The sequence below is a fragment of the Meles meles genome, chromosome 19 (genome assembly GCF_922984935.1).
Source record: "Meles meles chromosome 19, mMelMel3.1 paternal haplotype, whole genome shotgun sequence".
Taxonomy (NCBI): domain Eukaryota; kingdom Metazoa; phylum Chordata; class Mammalia; order Carnivora; family Mustelidae; genus Meles; species Meles meles.
Window position 1 is genome coordinate 6,034,764 of NC_060084.1, and position 17,773 is coordinate 6,052,536.

The 17,773-nt window shown below is 45.8% G+C and overlaps 1 protein-coding gene across 1 annotated transcript in view; it reads right to left on the bottom strand.

Moving 5' to 3' along the window:
* Nucleotides 1-384: 384 nt before the first annotated feature.
* The window catches only part of HSD17B2 (hydroxysteroid 17-beta dehydrogenase 2), a 73,611-nt gene continuing 56,222 nt past the window's right edge, over nucleotides 385-17,773 (bottom strand). The window contains exons 4-5 of the mRNA XM_045988181.1: nucleotides 3,269-3,406; nucleotides 385-822 (exon numbers count right to left, since the gene is read on the bottom strand). Of these exons, the coding sequence (XP_045844137.1) occupies nucleotides 479-822; nucleotides 3,269-3,406 (482 nt within the window). The 3' untranslated portion in view covers nucleotides 385-478. The remainder of the gene's footprint in view (nucleotides 823-3,268; nucleotides 3,407-17,773) is intronic.

The window sequence follows — 17,773 nt, forward strand, 5'->3', positions numbered from 1 at the left end:
AGCAAGCTATCAGTTCCCAGTGGGAAAAACCATTTGACTGTGGTCCTAGTTCCTCCTCCTTTTTCTCCTTCCCTACCTCATTTTTCCCATCATCTCTTTCTCTTCCTCTTCTTCTGGCAGGCAGCAGAGTACAATCTGGGTTTCCATTCTAACCACCTTTTGCTAGCAACAATGAACTAGCAACTTACCTTCTCTGATCTTTAATTCCTTTATCTGTTAAGTAGGGGTGGAGATACCTACCTTGGTTCTCTAAGGAGCACTGGATGAGAGGATATCTGAAATGTATCCGTGCAGAGCAGGGTACCACCCTTCATGATGGTCATTTCCAGCCACCAGCCTCCTCACCACTAAGTACTATTCAACCAACAGAATTCACAGGGAATGCAAGGTAGGAAACCACAACTTTAATGGGAAGTTCAAGTCGCCCTTTTGTTCCAAGACCAACACTTCCCACATATTTGCCCATGTGCCTTATTCTTCAGTTAGGCCTTCTTAGCGCTCTGGGCATGCCCCCTCCAATGTTACACAGTTTTTTGCTAAAATAATCAAATACGCCAGTAGGACTAAAGGAAACCAAGCAGAGCAAGGAATAAGCCATTGCCCCCGGCGCATAAAAGGCAAAGGGGCTCTTAGCAGACACAGCATGTCGGACGTCCAGGAGCACGGGGGACATATCTGCATTGGCCTTCGTGTTGATGAGCTTAAGATAGTTGCGTTGCTGAAGGATATAGTCCTGGCCATAGTCCTCCTGCACATCGGAGGTAAGGTGGTCCAGGATGTCCTTCTCATGCTTGCTCCACACTTCACTGGTGCCTGCGATATCTGTGATGTGAGAAGAAGGGGGGCTCAGATACTGGGGAGGCCAGATCGGGCATGTCTGACCCCACCAGGGAAGCAGGCCCTTGTGAATTGGCTTCTGTTGGGAAAGATGGGAGTTCCCAAGCACTTTTTTTTTAATGTGCTTTAAATGGTATTTAATATATTTTTTTGACATGCATACAGAAGCGTTCACACATGACTGGGTTTCCACAAACTGAATAGCCCAGGCAACCAGCAGCAGAACGAGAAGGCAAACCAACCGTGTCTCGCAGACCCCTTCCCAGGAGCCACTGTCCCAGTTAACAGAATAGAGCAGTTTTGCCTGTATTTGGACAGTGTGTAAATGGAATCATACAGTACGCTGTGAGCGTCCTCTATGTACTGTGTGGTCATTCCCTTCATTACAGTTTCCATTGTGCCAATGTGCCATAAATTATCTGTCCGCTAGACTGTGATGGGTCTTTGGGTTGTTTCCAATTTGGGATCCTTACAAATAGTGCTGCCACAAACATCTATGACGTCCGTGTTCATGATTATCACATACAATATAAAATGTAACATATACAATATAAGATATAAACCATACAGTTTATATATTTATATATAAATATATTTATATAAACCATACAGGCACACATAGGTGTATCCATGTATCCATCTATATATAATTTTTAATCTAGAACTGGCACCTACTTCCGTGTATAAAATTAAACATACAATGTTGACTATCATCTTAGCTATCTAATAAAGATAATTTTAAACAATATATAATAAGTACGCCTTTAAATATACATTGAAATTTTAACATGTAAGTCATATGTGATTAAATATTTAAGCATTTAATGTAGAAGCAATGGTTGCTTATCATGTATAATTTAATCATATATATATTTGCCTTAAAATATAGTAGCAATGCCTATAAACAAATAAAGTAAATAAGGGCACGTATATGTTTTTAAAATTAATCTCCTTTCAGGTAATTCACAGTTTTGTGGGTCTTTCTATATTCCCTCCTTGTTCATACAAACATATACACACATAGAAAGCTTTGGTTTAATTTTATATTGCCAGGAACAAACAGAAACCAGAAAGGATCATACTACACATGTTTTCCAAAGATTTGATTGTTTGCTTAGTAATAAATCACAGACCTGCCTCTGATAGTCAGTGGCTACAGATTTAAACCAGAGCAGCAGAAGTTCCCATTGAACAGCTTTTAGGCAACCAATTCTCTTTCACAGGATTTTGCAGTCCTTCCTAATTTTCAACATTTCGGGGATGCTGCCGTAAATACCCTTGCACCATATATCCTTTTGTATTTCACTGTTGTTAGGTGTGCGACAGCCCCAACGTGATTAGCTAGTCAAAAGGAACGTGCATTTTGGATTTCAACACCTACTGCCAGGTTCCGTTACAGAAAGTTGGCAGTACCCCATGCTCCCTCCAGCAAAGTGTGCGATTGCTCTGGGACTGCTGTGGGATGAGCTTTGGTTTACTAGCTTGGGGGACTCAAGGATATCAGGTCTGTGGGGGAGCTTGGTTGTAAAATGTAAACCGGCGACATTCAATTATATTCAACAAAAATGCAAGCAGATTTCTATTTCTCAGTTCTTTCCGTGAAGACAGAAGACCCCATTAAAGAAACAGTTACCCTGACAATTACTCTAAAGACTTCTGGGTCTGGAACAACATGTTGTGTGAACTGTCATTCCTCCAGCTAACTCTCCCCCAGTCTCTGCTTTCCCAGGCTGAGGGATTCCTTTCCTCTCCATTTCCTCCCTCTCTAAACACCTCATGGACTTTCTGACCACTTCTGCAGGTGCCCTGTGCAGAGTCCCCTAAGCTCTCTTTCTTGGTGACCAAGCCACCAGACTTTTGTCAACCTTCATCTACCACTTTTGACACCCACAAACCTACCCCCAGCTACTTTGGGACCACACACAATGAAATTCTTAGAGTGGCCTGGATCTAAATCTCATCTCTGACTCATACCACCTCTGTGAGCCTCAGTTTTCTTCCGACACCCCCCCCCCCCCCCCCCCCCCCCCGCCGAACTCCTGGCTGGGATGTGTGCGACACTCCTCCAGGAAGGTCCCGACCCTTCCGAGAAGGAAAAACAACCTGAAATTGACAATGGCAACACCTCCGGTATCTTGGAGGTCCTCTTTAGCATAGGAAAATCCTTATGAGACCTCCCTTTTCCCTACTTCCCCCAACTCCCGAGTGTACTGTCCGTCACCCCTCACAAACCCGGTGCAGCAGCTCTTTCTGCCCACGGGCCCTGTCCTTGTGCTTTAATAAAAACACTGTTTTTGCCCCAGAGACAGCTCAAGAATTCTTTCTCGGCCATCGGCTCCAGACCCCACCCCACCAAATTTCATCTATATTCCAAAACCACATCCAAAGGACCCTCAGCACCCCTGAGGGGCTCTTGGGCTTAGACACCTACTGGTTCTGAAGCCTCCAGGCTGGATGACAGAGACTTTAACTCCCCATTTGGAAAGCTCTTGTCTCATGACTGCCGAGAACATGGTCAGAGCCGCCTTGGATGCGCTATAGGCTGCCAGCTTTTCCATTGGGACCCCTCCTATGGGAATAATGAGAGAAAAAGAAAATCAGGTCTGATGTTTTCATTCGTTCATCCACTGAGTGGGTTTTGGGTTTTTTTTGTTGTTGTTGTTTTGTTTTTGTTTGTTTTGTCTTTAGATTTTATTTATTTATTTGACAGAGAGTATGAGGGACAAGAAGGGGGGATAGCAGGCTGAGGGAGAGGGAAAAGCAGGCTCCCTGCCAACCAAGGAGCCTGATAAGAGGCTAGATCGCAGGACCCTGGGATCATGATCTGAGCCGAAGGCCGACCCTTAACCCACAGAGCCACCCAGGCGCCCCAATCCACTAAGTGTTTAAACAGGGCCTACTGCATGCCAGGAACTGGTATCAGTGGTGACTAAGGCAGGAAAAGGGCAGGCAAGGGCCCTCTGCACCCAGGTCAGTGCCTATGTGCCATGGGTCACAACCATGGTCTGGCGTCTCTTGCTTCTGCCTTCCATGGCAGCTCCATCACAGCTGGTCCAATGACAAACCAAAGTCCGTCTAAGCTAAATGTGAGTCAGGTGTCTGCCCCAGCCTCTGATCTTCCGGTTTGGCCAACCACTATTCTAAGGTTCTGGGTGGACATATCTGGGGGAAGGGCACCAGTCCACCAATTCCAGCATCCGTAGTTGAACAGATTGGCTCGAATACTTGTCAAAACAAGGAGTAAGACACCATAGGGAACCGTGGGGGCATCTCTGTATGAGGGAGTAGGAAAGAGCTTATTCTAGGAGGGCTAGCTGGAGCTGGGAGTGGGGGAGCTCTTTATCACACTTTATCACACTATCTGGACCACACTTAGCTTAGAAGCCTGGAGAAGATGAAGGAAACTAATACAATGTTACGTGTCAACTCTATCCCAGTGAAACTTGTTGGAGGAGCATGGGTAGAGCATAGGCATTGAAGAAGAGAGACCTAGAATAATTCAGTTATCACCCTTATTTTTAAATGATTATAAAAATGTTGGTTGGGCTTATATAATTTTGTTTGGGGAAATGCTCATCCTTACCTCCCTGTTTTTGTAAGATTTTCGATTCATCGTTCTGTCTTTCTCATTGAAAGGGGCAGACTGGGGGCGCCTGGGTGGCTCAGTGGGTTAAGCCTCTGCCTTCAGCTCAGGTCATGATCTCAGGGTCCTGGGATCGAGCCCCGTATCGGGCTCTCTGCTTGGCAGGGAACCTGCTTCCTCCCCTCTCTGGCTGCTGCTCTGCCTACTTGTAATCTCTCTCTCTCTCTCTCTCTCTCAATCTGTAAAAAAAAGAAAAAAAAAAATTAAAAAAAAAAAAAAAAAAAAGAAAGGGGCAGACTGGCCCATCACTGTGCTCCATTTCCTGGAGCAGCAGATCAGGTTGGGGCTGAGTGCGTGACCTCAGTTGAGCCAGAGTCCTGATGATGGCGGAGGGGAGAGGACTTTCTGGTTTATTCCTGGCTATGTAAGTATGATAATGGTGGAAAACCGGAACTCCTGGGGGTCATTTCTGCTACCACATTGGAGAAGGGAAGCAGAGGAAAGCGGAGGAGCAAGAAAGGCAGAGCAGAAATTGTAAGTGGGGGTTTGCGAAGGGAAACAGGAGTGGAGGGGGGGGAGAGCTATGATGATCCCATCTTAAGACTTAGTTCCAGTTGGGGCGCCTGGGTGGCTCAGTCCTTAAGCGTCTGCCTTCAGCTCAGGTCATGATACTGGGATCCTGGGATTAAGCCCCACCTGGGGCTCCCTGCTTGGTGGGGAGCCTGGTTCTCCTCTCCCTCTCCCGCTGTGTCCCTCTCCCACTGTGTCCCTCTCCCACTGTGTCCCTGTCAAATAAATAAAATCTCTAAAAAAAAAAAAAAAGAAGACTTAGTTCCAGTCAGTTGGTGATCTAATAAATTCCTTTTCTGTCTTCTGTTTCAGTTAGCTTGAGGTTTGACCCAGTCACTTAAAAGAAGAGTCATCAGGCTTCACTGATGAAATTTCAATATACTCTCTGGCATAAAACATTAAATTGGGGGGAGTAGGGGAGAACCCCAAACAAACAAACCAACAAACCAACCATTAAACCCTCTTTCCTGTATTGCTACCGATAACCAGCTGATTCTTTTTTAAGTAGGCTCCGGACCCAGCATGGCGCCCAACTCAGGGCTTGAACTCACACTCCTGAGATCAAGAGCTTGACCCTTAATTGACTGAGCCACCCAAGCACCCCAGCTGATTCTCTTTAAAGTTTTAGTTTCACAAAATGTTGAGAGTTCCAAACCCAACTTTTCACTTTTACTGCTGAGAAAGACCCAAGAAGTTAAAGCAGCTTGTTCTAATTTTCAGCCTAGTTTGCAGAACCCCGCCATTCTCATTTCTCCACGATTTTACAGATGAGGGTGCCTGGCTGGCTGCCATGTCGGTTAGCAGAAGGCCGTGGTGAAGAGCTCATTTCGGAGCCAACGCTGCCTGGGTTCAAGTCCCAGAAGAGTGCCTGGCACAGTCATCCCCCGTAAGAGCTTTCTCACGTTAGGACTACTTACGGTTTTCAGATAGCCTTTCTCAGTAGCCCAAACGGCTCCATAGGTTTGGTGTTTCTTAGAGAACAGAGTGCACCTGTTTCAGACTCTCCCAATGGTACCTGATGGATTTCTAGGACCCACCCTAGAATTTGCAATTTAAACCAATCCAAGCGATTCTTTGGAATACTAAGCCTTGAGCTATTACATTAGGGCTTGGGTCACATATTTCTGAACATGCGCTTGCACAGTGACCTACAGCGTTATGGATGATACGGCAGGTGGTAAGAATTGATCATATTCCAAATTATCAATCTAAACAGAAAGCATGCTTTGGGCCAAACAGTTAAGACACATTTGTCTTTTGTATGACCTTGAACCCTGTGCAACTGCCATTATTAGACCATTTCCGACCTACAGAATGGCCGTTCTGTAAGGTTCAACCTCATAGATTCAACCTTGCTGTTAACGTTTCCTAGTGATGTCTAAGATTCCTGGGGGAATGAGATGAAGGAAGTGCAGACGTCCATGTCTCGCTGACCATGAGCCTCACAGGGTCTCAGAGCATGCTCCCTTCCTGACCTTCTGTACCCCCTCATTGCCTGTCCTGTTAGATTTGTAAATTCCGCTTTTGCTCCATTCAGGTTATAATTCTATTGCCAGAAGGCAGCAAGGGACGAGGTTGCCAAGAACTTGGTAAGTTTCTTTCTATTTCTAGGGGAGAACTTGGCTTCCAAAATAGCTTCCAAAATAGAGGGCTTATCTATGGGGACGTGGGAGAACTGGTAAGGAACGCACAACCCTGGGTAAATGTTTGGGCTATAGCTTTAATGACCATCCAGAGTACTGATGTAATTCCAAGAAGTTCTGTGTCCTGACTGTGTTAGTAGTTACAGGAACCGTACACATAAGTGACCGCAGATACAACCGGTGAAATCTGAGAGGTTTTGTGCAAGGCACAAAACTTAAATTTAAATTCCATTCCAAGAAGGCTAAGTCTTGGAAATTTACATACTCTTCCACTAGCTCACATTAAATAAAACCAGAATGCTCAGAGAGACGAAAGTCTCTCGTGCTTATTTTTAAATTTTGTTTTTTAATTCCAGACCCGAGATATGTAACTCTGTAGGTACAGTAGAATCACTTTGGGGACATGAAAACACACACACACAAACACACACACACAACTAATACCCAGGCCCTACCCTAGAGCAATGAAATAAAAACAATTCTGGCAGTGGGACCCGAACATCAGTATTTAAATAAAACTCTGTAGGTGGTTTAGTGTTTAGTGAGGGCAGTGTTCGGAGGGTTGGGTGTCAGTGGTTCTCAACTTGGGTGAGTATCAGAATCACCTGGGGAGCTAATGAAGCACCCAGAGGTCAGGGTCCTTCAAGGAGGAATGAGCCTGGGCTTTTGTGGCATTCCCACATTCCCCCGGGGTAAACCTGATTTACTCCTGTGACCCCAAATTTTGCGACCATCTATTGCAGCCAATTGTTTTAGAACAATAATTTTCATACTTAGTAGCTAGTCAGAACTGCCTGGGGAGCTTTAAAAAAAAAATCTATTCCTCCCCCACATTCCCACGTGACTTAATTGGTCTGTGGTTCATCATAGACACGGGAATTTTTTAAAAAGCTCCCCCAGGTGAATCTGATGTGCAGACAGGGTTGTTAAACACTTATAGAGAACATTTCTGAAAAGTTTCCGTGTATTTCTATCCTCTGGACATGTAAATGCAAATACCAGCTTGAGATCTGGAAAAAACCTCATCATTTTTTTGGCTGTAGAAGGCGCATGTGATCCCAGAGGTTGGATAGAGAGCTGGCAGTGTTTACCCTTGATTTAAATCTCACAGATATGGGGGGAGGGGGCGAAGATGTGTTGTGTTTTGGGAACTGGAATGAAAGAAACTTCCTAATGTTAAGCTGGAAGAAGGGGAGTTTTTTTGAGCTGTATAAGCCTGGATCAAAATATACTCCTTTCAAATTAGTTGAGTGAAAATCAGTCTCAAAAGGTTGCATCCTGTCTGGTTTCATTTATAGAACATTCTTGAGATAACATTATAGAGACAGGGAACAGAGCCGTGGTTGTTGGGGCTGGGAATGGGGTGAGGGAGTGGCTGTGGCTAGAAAGGGGTATCTTGGAGGATCCCTCTGATGGGACCGTTCTGGGTCCTGACTGTGTTAGTAGTTACAGGAACCACACACATAAGTGACCGCAGATATAACCGGTAAAATCTGAGAAATTCGGTGCACAGCAGCAATGTCTGTAACATGGCTCTTTAAATTTAAAGTTAATTTAATTAATATAGACTGTATTATTAGTTTCAGAGGTAGAATTTAGTGATGCATCGGTTGTAGACAACAGCCAGTGCTCGTTCCATCACGTGGTGGGACTCTTCACTGCCCATTACCCCATTACCACATCCCCCCAGCCACCTCTCCTCCCACAACCCTGTTCGTTTCCTAGAGTTAAGAGTCTTACGGTTTGTCTCCTTCTCTGCTTTTGTCTCATTTTTTTTTTCCTTTCCTTCCCTTATGTTCATCTGTTTTGTTTCTTAAATTCCACACGAGGGAAATCATATGGTCTTTGTCTTTCTGATTGACTTAATACCCTCTAATTCTATCCATGCCATTGCAAATGGCAAGATTTCATTCTTTTTTGATGACTGAGTAATATTACACACACACACACACACACACACACACACACACACACACCCCCACATGTTCTTTATCCACTCCTCTGTGGATGGAAATCTGGGATATTTCTCTGCTTGGGCTCTTGCAGACGTTACTGCTACAAACACTGGGGTGCAGGTACCCCTTTGAATCACCATGTTTGCATCCTTTGGATAACTATCTAGTAGTGCAATTGCTGGGCCATAGGATAGTTCTATGTTTAACTTCTTGAGGAAACTCTGTATTGTTTTCCAGAACGGCTGCGCCACATTGCATGGTTTTGACATTCTATGATTATGCAAGCTGTTATTAGGGGAGGGGGGGTGAAGGGTACACAGGACTTCCTTGTACCTATCCTTACAACTTCCTGTGAATCTCTAATTATTTCCAAATGAAGTTAAAATATATATATACTCCCTTTTAAGACGGGCTTAACAAGGGAGAATTGCTCAGCTCCCATGTAGGTCTTTGGCTGAACAAAGGTCCATGAAGTCTCCTAAAATTTGGGTAAAAATGTTTACCAAAAAAAATTTTTTTTGGTCAAAAAACAAACAAACTGAAAATTTAAGTGTTTGAAGTTTGGCACTGGAGGTCAAAAAGTAAGGCCTGGCTTATTTGAAATCTTAAAGGATGAGAAATCCTCCTGGACAAGCTAGAGCTTTCGAAACTTCTGCCAAGGCTTCAGCCACATTTACAGTGACAGTGTCCTTCTTTCTTGATGAGGGAGCAGAAGGCAGACTGAGGACAAAACACGAGCTGACACCCCACAACCCAACACCACCCCCACTCCTGGCTGGGATATATGGGACATTCCTCCAGGAAGGTCCCGACTCTCCTATTGTTAACGCCTTGCTAGAAGGAAAAACAACCTGAAATTGACAATGGCAAGACCTCTAGTATCTTGGAGGTCCTCTTTAGCATAGGAAAATCCTTATGACACCTCCCTTTTCCTTACCTCCCCCAACTCCCAAGCATAGAATCAGCCACCCCTCACAACATCTGCCCATAGGTCCTGTCCCCATGCTTTAATAAAACCACCTTTTTGCACAAAGACTCGTCTCCAGAATTCTTTCTTGGCCATCCACTCAGGACTTCACCCCGCCCAACCTCACCTATATTCCAACACTATAACATTTCTCACTCCATCCTGTGCATACCCCCATCACAGATGCAGCTAATGTAAAAACAAAACTTTGCCCTTAGCACAGTACTTGCTTAGGACATATCGAAATTGAATGTTAGGTTCCCCCACAACAGACACAAAGTAGCCAAGTCTAAATAAATACTTGGGGTGATTTACTTACCCAGTCAAGAATGGGAGTTATTTTAACCAACCACGGACAGACCTATGGACGCTTTCTGATGTGAGAAAGAAAAGCAGAGGAAATGTAGATAAAATTAAACATCCTTATAAATTGCAGTGAATTCACAAATGCTTGAGGCAGGAGGAGTTTAAGTTTCTTCCAGGAAGCGCCTGACTGTCTTAATGTTAAGCCTTGCTAGAGGGAAAAAACAACTTTAACTTGGCACTGGCAAGGTTCCAGAACGCTGGGAGTCTTCTTCAGCATATGAAAATCCTTCTGGAACTTCCCTTTGTCTTTACTTCCCCCAACCCCAAAGTATATAATCAGTTGTCCTCACAATCCTGAGATGGTAGTTCTTTCTGCTCTGGGGTCCAGTCCCCCTGTTTTACTAAAAAAACACCTTTTTGCCCTGAAGACGTCTCAAAAATTCTTTCTTGGCTGTCCACTCCAGACCCCAACGCTACTCCAAATTGCATCATTTCCACCCTTCCTATCTACAGACTTTCTATGCTTACTTAGGGGAGCCACCCCTCTTCCAGAAGGTTCCACATTCCCCCATCTAGCTTGTTCGTCTCGGGAAATATCCAGTGACTTTGTTCCCTGGTAAGTGAATAAACCTGGATTCATGGTGTTGATACCGTTGATGTAATGTAGACCCTCTCTCTCTCCTGAGTGTGCTCAGACATGGGCTTTTCCTGACTCCCTGGGCGTGGCGTACGCAGTATGTTAGTCACATATCCTAAGGTTCTACCAGCCAAATGGCCTGATGTCCCCTAAGATAACACAGGACCTCAAAAACTCCTCAGCACTATCTGATCAATATCTACATGGAGACGGTATATGGGTACATAGGAATTATGGGGGTCAAAGGGTTTGCAAGTGAATGCCCTAGCAAGACAGCAGGGGCCGGAAATATTGCAACCTTCCAGCCTGAGGCTGTGCCATACTTTGATTGCAAATAAGCTATATATTTGGTCTTCCCCCCATTTCTAGCACAGAGCTCTTAAACCCTTGGAATTTCCTAACCATGACCACAGAGAACTTTCAGTCCTTCCCAAACCCCCAGCTCCTGGGAGGGGAGAGGGACTGGGGATTGACATCAATCACCAATGGCCAAAAGATTTAATTACTAGTGCCTATGTAATGAAGCCTCCATAAACACCTGAAAGGAAGAGGTTTGGAGAGCTTTCAGGCTGGTGAACATGTAGATTCAGAGAGCATGGAAGTTCCCTGGCCTTTCCCTATATCTTGTCCTATGTATCTCTTCATCTGGCTGGTGATCTGTATCCTTTAATATTCTTGGTAATAAACTGGTAATCTAGGAAGTGAGCAGGTTTCCCGAGTTCTATGAGCCGCGGTCACAAATTAATTGAACCCAAGGAGAAGGTCACTGGAACCTTCATTCTACAGCTGGTGGGTCCAGAAGCACTGGTGAAAGACTGGTATCTGACGTGGGGGTTGGGAAATGTCTTATAGGACTGAGCCCTGAACCTGTAGGACCTGATGTTATCTCCAGGTAGATAGTGTCAGAACTGAGTTGAATATAGGACTTCACAGTGGCAATTGGGTATTAGACACATTGATAAGGTGGCAGAAAAACCATAGGCCCAAAATGGAGTCACTTATGCTAGGGCACATCAGCCAATGAAGGCTTAATACCTAGCCTAATTACAATTTGAACCTTCTCCAGAAATGTAGTCTTAACTGGGTCGGTCAGGAGTTTTCTAGTCAACAACAATGAGGTAATCTGTCTCCATTTCCCCCACCACCACCCCAGAAGGAAAATGAAGTCTTTTTTTTTTTTTTAAAGAAATGTTGTTTTTAATTTCATTTATTTATTTCACAGAGATCACAAGTAGGCAGAGAGGCAGACAGAGGGAGAGGGGGAAGCAGGCTCCCCGCTAAGCAGGGAGCCAGAAGCAGGGCTGGATCTCAGGACCCTGAGATCATGATCCGAGCCGAAGGCAGAGGCTTAACCCACTGAGCCACCCAGGCGCCCTGGAAGATGAAGTCTTGATAAGACCCTCTGCTCTTCCCTCTCTGGGAAAGTGAATTTATCTGAAACAATCCTTTCTTTTGCTAACAATCTCCATGCCCCACCCTCCTTCCTATAAAAACCTTCCTCAGAGCTTCCCTTTACTTGCTGGATGGGGTGCTGCCTGACTCATAGATCAGTTAATAAACCCAATAAGGTCTGCAAAATTTTCTGGGTTGAATTTTTGTTCTTTAATAACAAGGGGTCCCAAAGTCCCATGCCCACAGCAGCTGTCTCATTCTCTAAGAACTTCCTAAACCAGAATTCGGATGATCTCATTTTAGGAAAATGTAAATGAGGGCTCCCAGCCCGTTTCTCCCTCCTTCAAGGTCATCTAGAGTCAACTCCAGTAACAAGGTCCATTCCCTTATTGAGCTTTTCCAAGCTGAAAATACAGACCAAGCCCATGGCCCCAAGAGAGGCAGGTTTGTAGGCATGGTAGGCAGAAACTTGAGACTGCTAGTATTTGGTTGTTCCTTGTAATCCAATAGTCCCTGGGGATGTGACAAACCATTTGAATATCAAAGTCAAAGTTTGGGACCCTGTTACTCAAAGTTGGAAGCCAGGAGCAGCCCAGAAGCCGTTAGAAGCACAAATCCTCTGGTCCCACTCCCAGAGCTACTGAATCAGAAATCTGGGAGTGGGCACAGGTTTTTTTCTTATCGTGCTAAAATACAGATGTCATAAAATCCACCATATAACCTTTTTAAGGTATACAATTCAGTGGCATTCAGTATATTCACAATACCATGTGGGGCGCCTGGGTGGCTCAGTGGGTTAAGCCTCGGCCTTTGGCTCAGGTCATGATCTCAGGGTCCTGGGATTGAGCTCCGCCTCGGGCTCTCTGCACGGCGGGGAGCCTGTTTCCCCCTCTCTCTCTGCCTGCTGCTCTGCCTACTTGTGATCTCTGTCTCTGTCCAATAAATAAGTAAAAATCTTAAATATATATATATATATACATATATATATATATATATTCACAACACCATGCAACCATCACTTGTATCTAGCTCATTCTCATTGCCACAAAAGAAAACCCTATAAGCATTAGGGACACAGACGGTTAAGCATCTGGCTCTTGGTTTCAGCTCAGGTCGTGAGCTCAGGGTCCTGATCTCAGGGTCCTGATCTCAGGGTCGTAAGCACGAGCCTGGGACAAACTTGAGTCAAGCCCCCAGTTCAGCCCCGCATCAGGCTCTACACTTAGCACTGAATCTGCTTACTTTTTCTCTCTCCTTCTCCCCCTGCCCCTCCCTGCCATACTCAACCATAGGTTTGCTCTCTCTCAAATAAATAATCTTGAGAAGCAGGAAGGAAGGGAGGGAGGGAGGGATGGAAGAGGGGGTTGGAGAGGAAGAAAAGAAAGGAAGAAAATCATAGCCACTAAGCAGCCCCTTCTTATTCCCTCTCCTCCTGCCCCCGATAAATACTAATTTTCTCTCCATCGCTCTGGACTGGCCTCTTTTGGACACCTCATATAAATATGATCATCCAATATGTGGCTTTTGGTGTCTGGTTTCTGTCACTTACCATAATCTTTTCAAGGTTCATTCATTTCTCTACCATGTGTCAGGGCTTCATTCATTTTTATGAATTTGTAATATCCCACTGTATGGATGTATGACATTTGCTTATCATTTCATTAGTTGATGAACATTTGGGTTGTTTCCACCTCTGTTATGAATAAGGAACACTATAAACATCCGTGTACAGGTTTTTGTTTGAACACCTGTTTTCTGTTCTCTTGAGTGTATGTAGGAGTCGGGTTGCTGGGTCATATGGTAATTCCGTGTTTAACTTGTTAAGGAACTGCCAAGTGTTTCCGTTGAGGCTTGGTCATTTTATGCTCCCACCAGCAACTCATGAGTGTTCCAGCGTCTGCACACCCTTGCCACAAGTGTTCTTTCCTGGGTTTTGTTCCGTTTTGTTTTTTGTAGCTGTCCCAGTGGATATAAAATGCTATCTCGTTGTTTTGATTGCCTTCAGTTGTTTTTAAGAAGCCCTCCTGGTGATTCTAATGCATCTGAAATTTGAAAAAGTTGTCCAGGGACCAGTAGCATCGCCTCAGAAACTAGATGTAGAAATGCAAAATCTTACACCAATTAAGTCTCCTCAGTTGAATTCTGCATTTTTTTTAAAGATTTTATTTATTTATTTGACAGAGAGAGATCACAAGTAGGCAGAGAGGCAGGCAGAGAGAGAGGAAGGGAAGCAGGCTCCCTGCTGAGCAGAGAGCCCGACGTGGGACTCGATCCCAGGACCCCGAGATCATGACCTGAGCCGAAGGTGGAGGCTTTAACCCACTGAGCCACCCAGGCGCCCCCGAATTCTGCATTTTAATAAGATCCCCAGGTGATCCCATACACCTTGGTGTTTGAGAAGCACCGGTAAAGGAAACATCCCTAAGTTGTTCACACTCCCTAAACATCATTTCAATTTGCGGGAGTTGGGGTCTGTTTTTAATGCCCCGTTTATCTAGTATATTCTTGTTGGACAGTCTGGAAAAGTGAGAGGAACACAGAACCTGGAGTAAAACAGGCAAACCCAGTTACCACCACTGACTCTATCGCTCATGGGTTGGGCGACCCCAGGCTAGTGCGCTTGATCTAGAGAAGGAACTAATATCTGCATCCCACCCCCATTACAGTTCAATGACTTTAGCCATGAGCGAGCATCTAAGACAGCTCAGCACAGAGACGTTCACTCAGTCTGGTTCCAACTCCTTGCCTTGCCCTACGCTAGCCCTGGGGATTCCGTGAGAGTTTTAGGGAAGCAATTAGCAGCTTTGGCCTCCTGTCTCATCAGTGAGGCACGGAACGGCCAGCTAAATGATTTGCCAGATGATTTCCTTAAGGCACGAAGTTCAGGATTGATGCCACAGTCAACTTCCCGGGACTAAGTAGGACCTCGCTGAAGGCTGGAACTGTGAATTCTGTGGGATCGCTGTAATTTATAGACTTGTAAGAATCTCTCAGGCCACTCACTTGTGGTGTAAAGTAATTTTAATGCCTTTTCAGTAACTTGATGGGGGGAGTGGGCAGCTATTTCTGTGTCTCGGTAGAGATGTCTCATTACTAGGGTACTTCCTATGCACCAGTGGCTGTTCTTCTCAGCACTCGGAACCCAAAATGCCTTTATGTCTCCTGCAAAGGGGTGCATGGGTGGCTCAGTTTTTACGCATCTGCCTTCAGTTCAGGTCACGATCATCCTGGGATGGAGCTCCACATCGGGCTCCTTGCTGAGCGGGGAGCCTGCTTCTCCCTCTCCCTCTGCCTGCCTCTCTGCCTACTTGTGCTCTCTTTCTCTGGCAAATAAGTAAATAAAATCTTTAAAAGAAATTAGTGAAATAAGTCTCCAGCCAAGACCAGCGGTTCTCAACTAAGGGCAATTTTGCGTGCACACATGCGCGCGCGCACACACACACACACACACACACACCCTCCCTCAAGGAGACATGGGCAACATCTGACGATTCGTCATCACCAGGGATGGGCCTTCTTGCGTCCACTGGGTGGAGAACAGTCACTGCTCAGCCTCCTGAGTGTATCAGGCAACACCGCATGGAAAGACTTCGCCTCTCCCCAAATACCAAACTACCGGGGCTGAGAAACTGTGGCCCTAGACTCAAAGGCCACATCAGCCCGTCACGGACAGATGATAAAATGGACTCTTGTAGGGTGACCTGCTTGCGGCCACCCAGCTACTAACAGAAGAACAGGATTCAAACCGCCACCCACAACCCCTGAGGCCAGAGTTGTTTTCTCCTGTTTGTTTTCAGCCCTTCTTGTCCAAGCACAGCTTGCAACTGTTTACTCCGCAGCTGAAGAGGAAAACCGGCCAGAAAAGGCTTTTAGACCGCTCAAACAGAGATTTTTCCACTGCCCTTTGTACAATCAATCAGAGCCACCTCCCAATTCCTCCCAGACTTGCTTAAATATTTATCCAGCTGCCTGGCAGGAATTTGGGTTAAAGAGCTATTCCGTTTCTGTGAGAGGGATGTTCCGCACAGTGACGGGGTTAACGTTCTCCCAGAGCAGGTGTGGACTGAGGGGACCAGTGGGCGTTGTCTGCCCAGGGACGCGCGGGGGCCAGGGAACAGCAGGACGGAAGGTAACTCAGTGTCGCCGTCAGGAGCGGCGCCAGGATGTGGCAGGCTAGAAAGCCACAGGCACACAAACGGCCAGCGTCTCCCCAGAAAAGCCCCTCAAGCCTGCCACCTGCCAGGTGTGGGGCTCCTGTCATGTCTGTGTCATTGCACGTGGTGTCACCACAGCCCTAAGAATCAGCTTTTCTTCTGCCCATCGTCCTTTGAGGACACGTCCACCGAGGGGCTCAGGACCTTGGTCTGGGTCACTGCACTGCCGGTGGTAAAGACAGTTTCAAAACCTGGCCGGTCTGTCTCCATGCCCATGGCTGGCTTCCTCTCCTCTTCGAAATCCGATTCTACCTGCATAGCTGCGTGTTGTCTCTCTCACTCTGCCTGTTTCTTGTTCCTTCCTTCAGGGATGGGAGATGCGGGAGGGAAGGGTGTATTTATAATGGGGTTGGCCCTTCTGGGTGTCTCCTAGAAAAGAATTTAAAGGAGATGTCTTTCTTCCCAGTCCCAATCCTGGAACTTGCCATCCGCAGGACCAGATTTAGGGGGGAGGCTCTGTGACCTTACTCCCTCCTGGGAATGAGAGAGAGGCTGGAGCGAGCCTCCCGCAGCAGGGATAGGAGGAGGAGGACGATGGTGGAGGTCATACCTTTGGGAGAAGATCCACTGAGGCTCTTGGCCTTGTGGTTGACATGGTGGTAACACCTGCCCCTGCGGAATCCACAGAGGAGGCTGAGGCTTAATGAGTCAGAACATGAGGCCAAAGTTCAAATTCCAGCTCTGGCTACAGGGCCACTCACATAACTTCTGTGCTTCGGTTTTCACAGCTGCAAAATGAGGGTAGCCATACTATGCAGGGTTTTGGGGATCATCTATCTGGTAATACCCAACAAATGCCTGAAGCCTAAGGAATGCTTCCTAACTATTATTAATATTTATTAGATATCCCCTACAGGCCAGAGACTGGGTTCTGAGTATTTTAACATCGGTTCCAATGGTCATGACGGTCCTGTGAGTAGGTTCAGTCTTTATCCTCATTAACTCTCTCTGAGAAGATTAAAAAAAAACTAAGTGCAAAGAGCTTCACCTGACACCCAAGGTCCCAGAAAGTGATAGTAATGGCTAACTCTTAGCTAGAATTTTCCGTGTGCTGACGAACACTGGCGTGTGAATGTTCATTGCCACATTACTCACAACAGCAAAGAAGTAGAAACAACCCCACATCCGTCCACTGATGAATGAGTAAGCAAAATGTGGCCTGTCCATGCGGTGGGAAACTGCGCAGCTCTAGAAAGGAATGGAGTTGTGATATATTCTTACAAGACAGATGAGCCTTAAAAAGATGAAGGAGGAAAGATCGTGGAGCAGCAGGAGGAAGGGGAAACACAACCAAAGGAGGGGGGTTAGCAGCTGAAGATCTTGGGGAGGAGAAAAGAAGCATCTAAAAGGGTTTGCATTAAAATGAGTTTTGTGGGGCACTTGGGTGGCTCAGTGGGTTAAAGCTGCTGCCTTTGGCTCAGGTCGTGATCTCAGGGTCCTGGGATCAAGCTCCGCATCAGGCTCTCTGCTCCGCAGGGAGCCTGCTTCCTCCTCTCTCTCTGCCTGCCTCTCGGCCTACTTGTGATCTCTATCTGTCGAATAAATAAATAAAATCTTTTTAAAAATAAAATAAAACGAGTTTTGTGGGGCAGTAGCTCTTTCTGCCCACAGTTCTGAATAAAATCGACTTTTTGGGGCGCCTGGGTGGCTCAGTGGTTTAGGCCGCTGC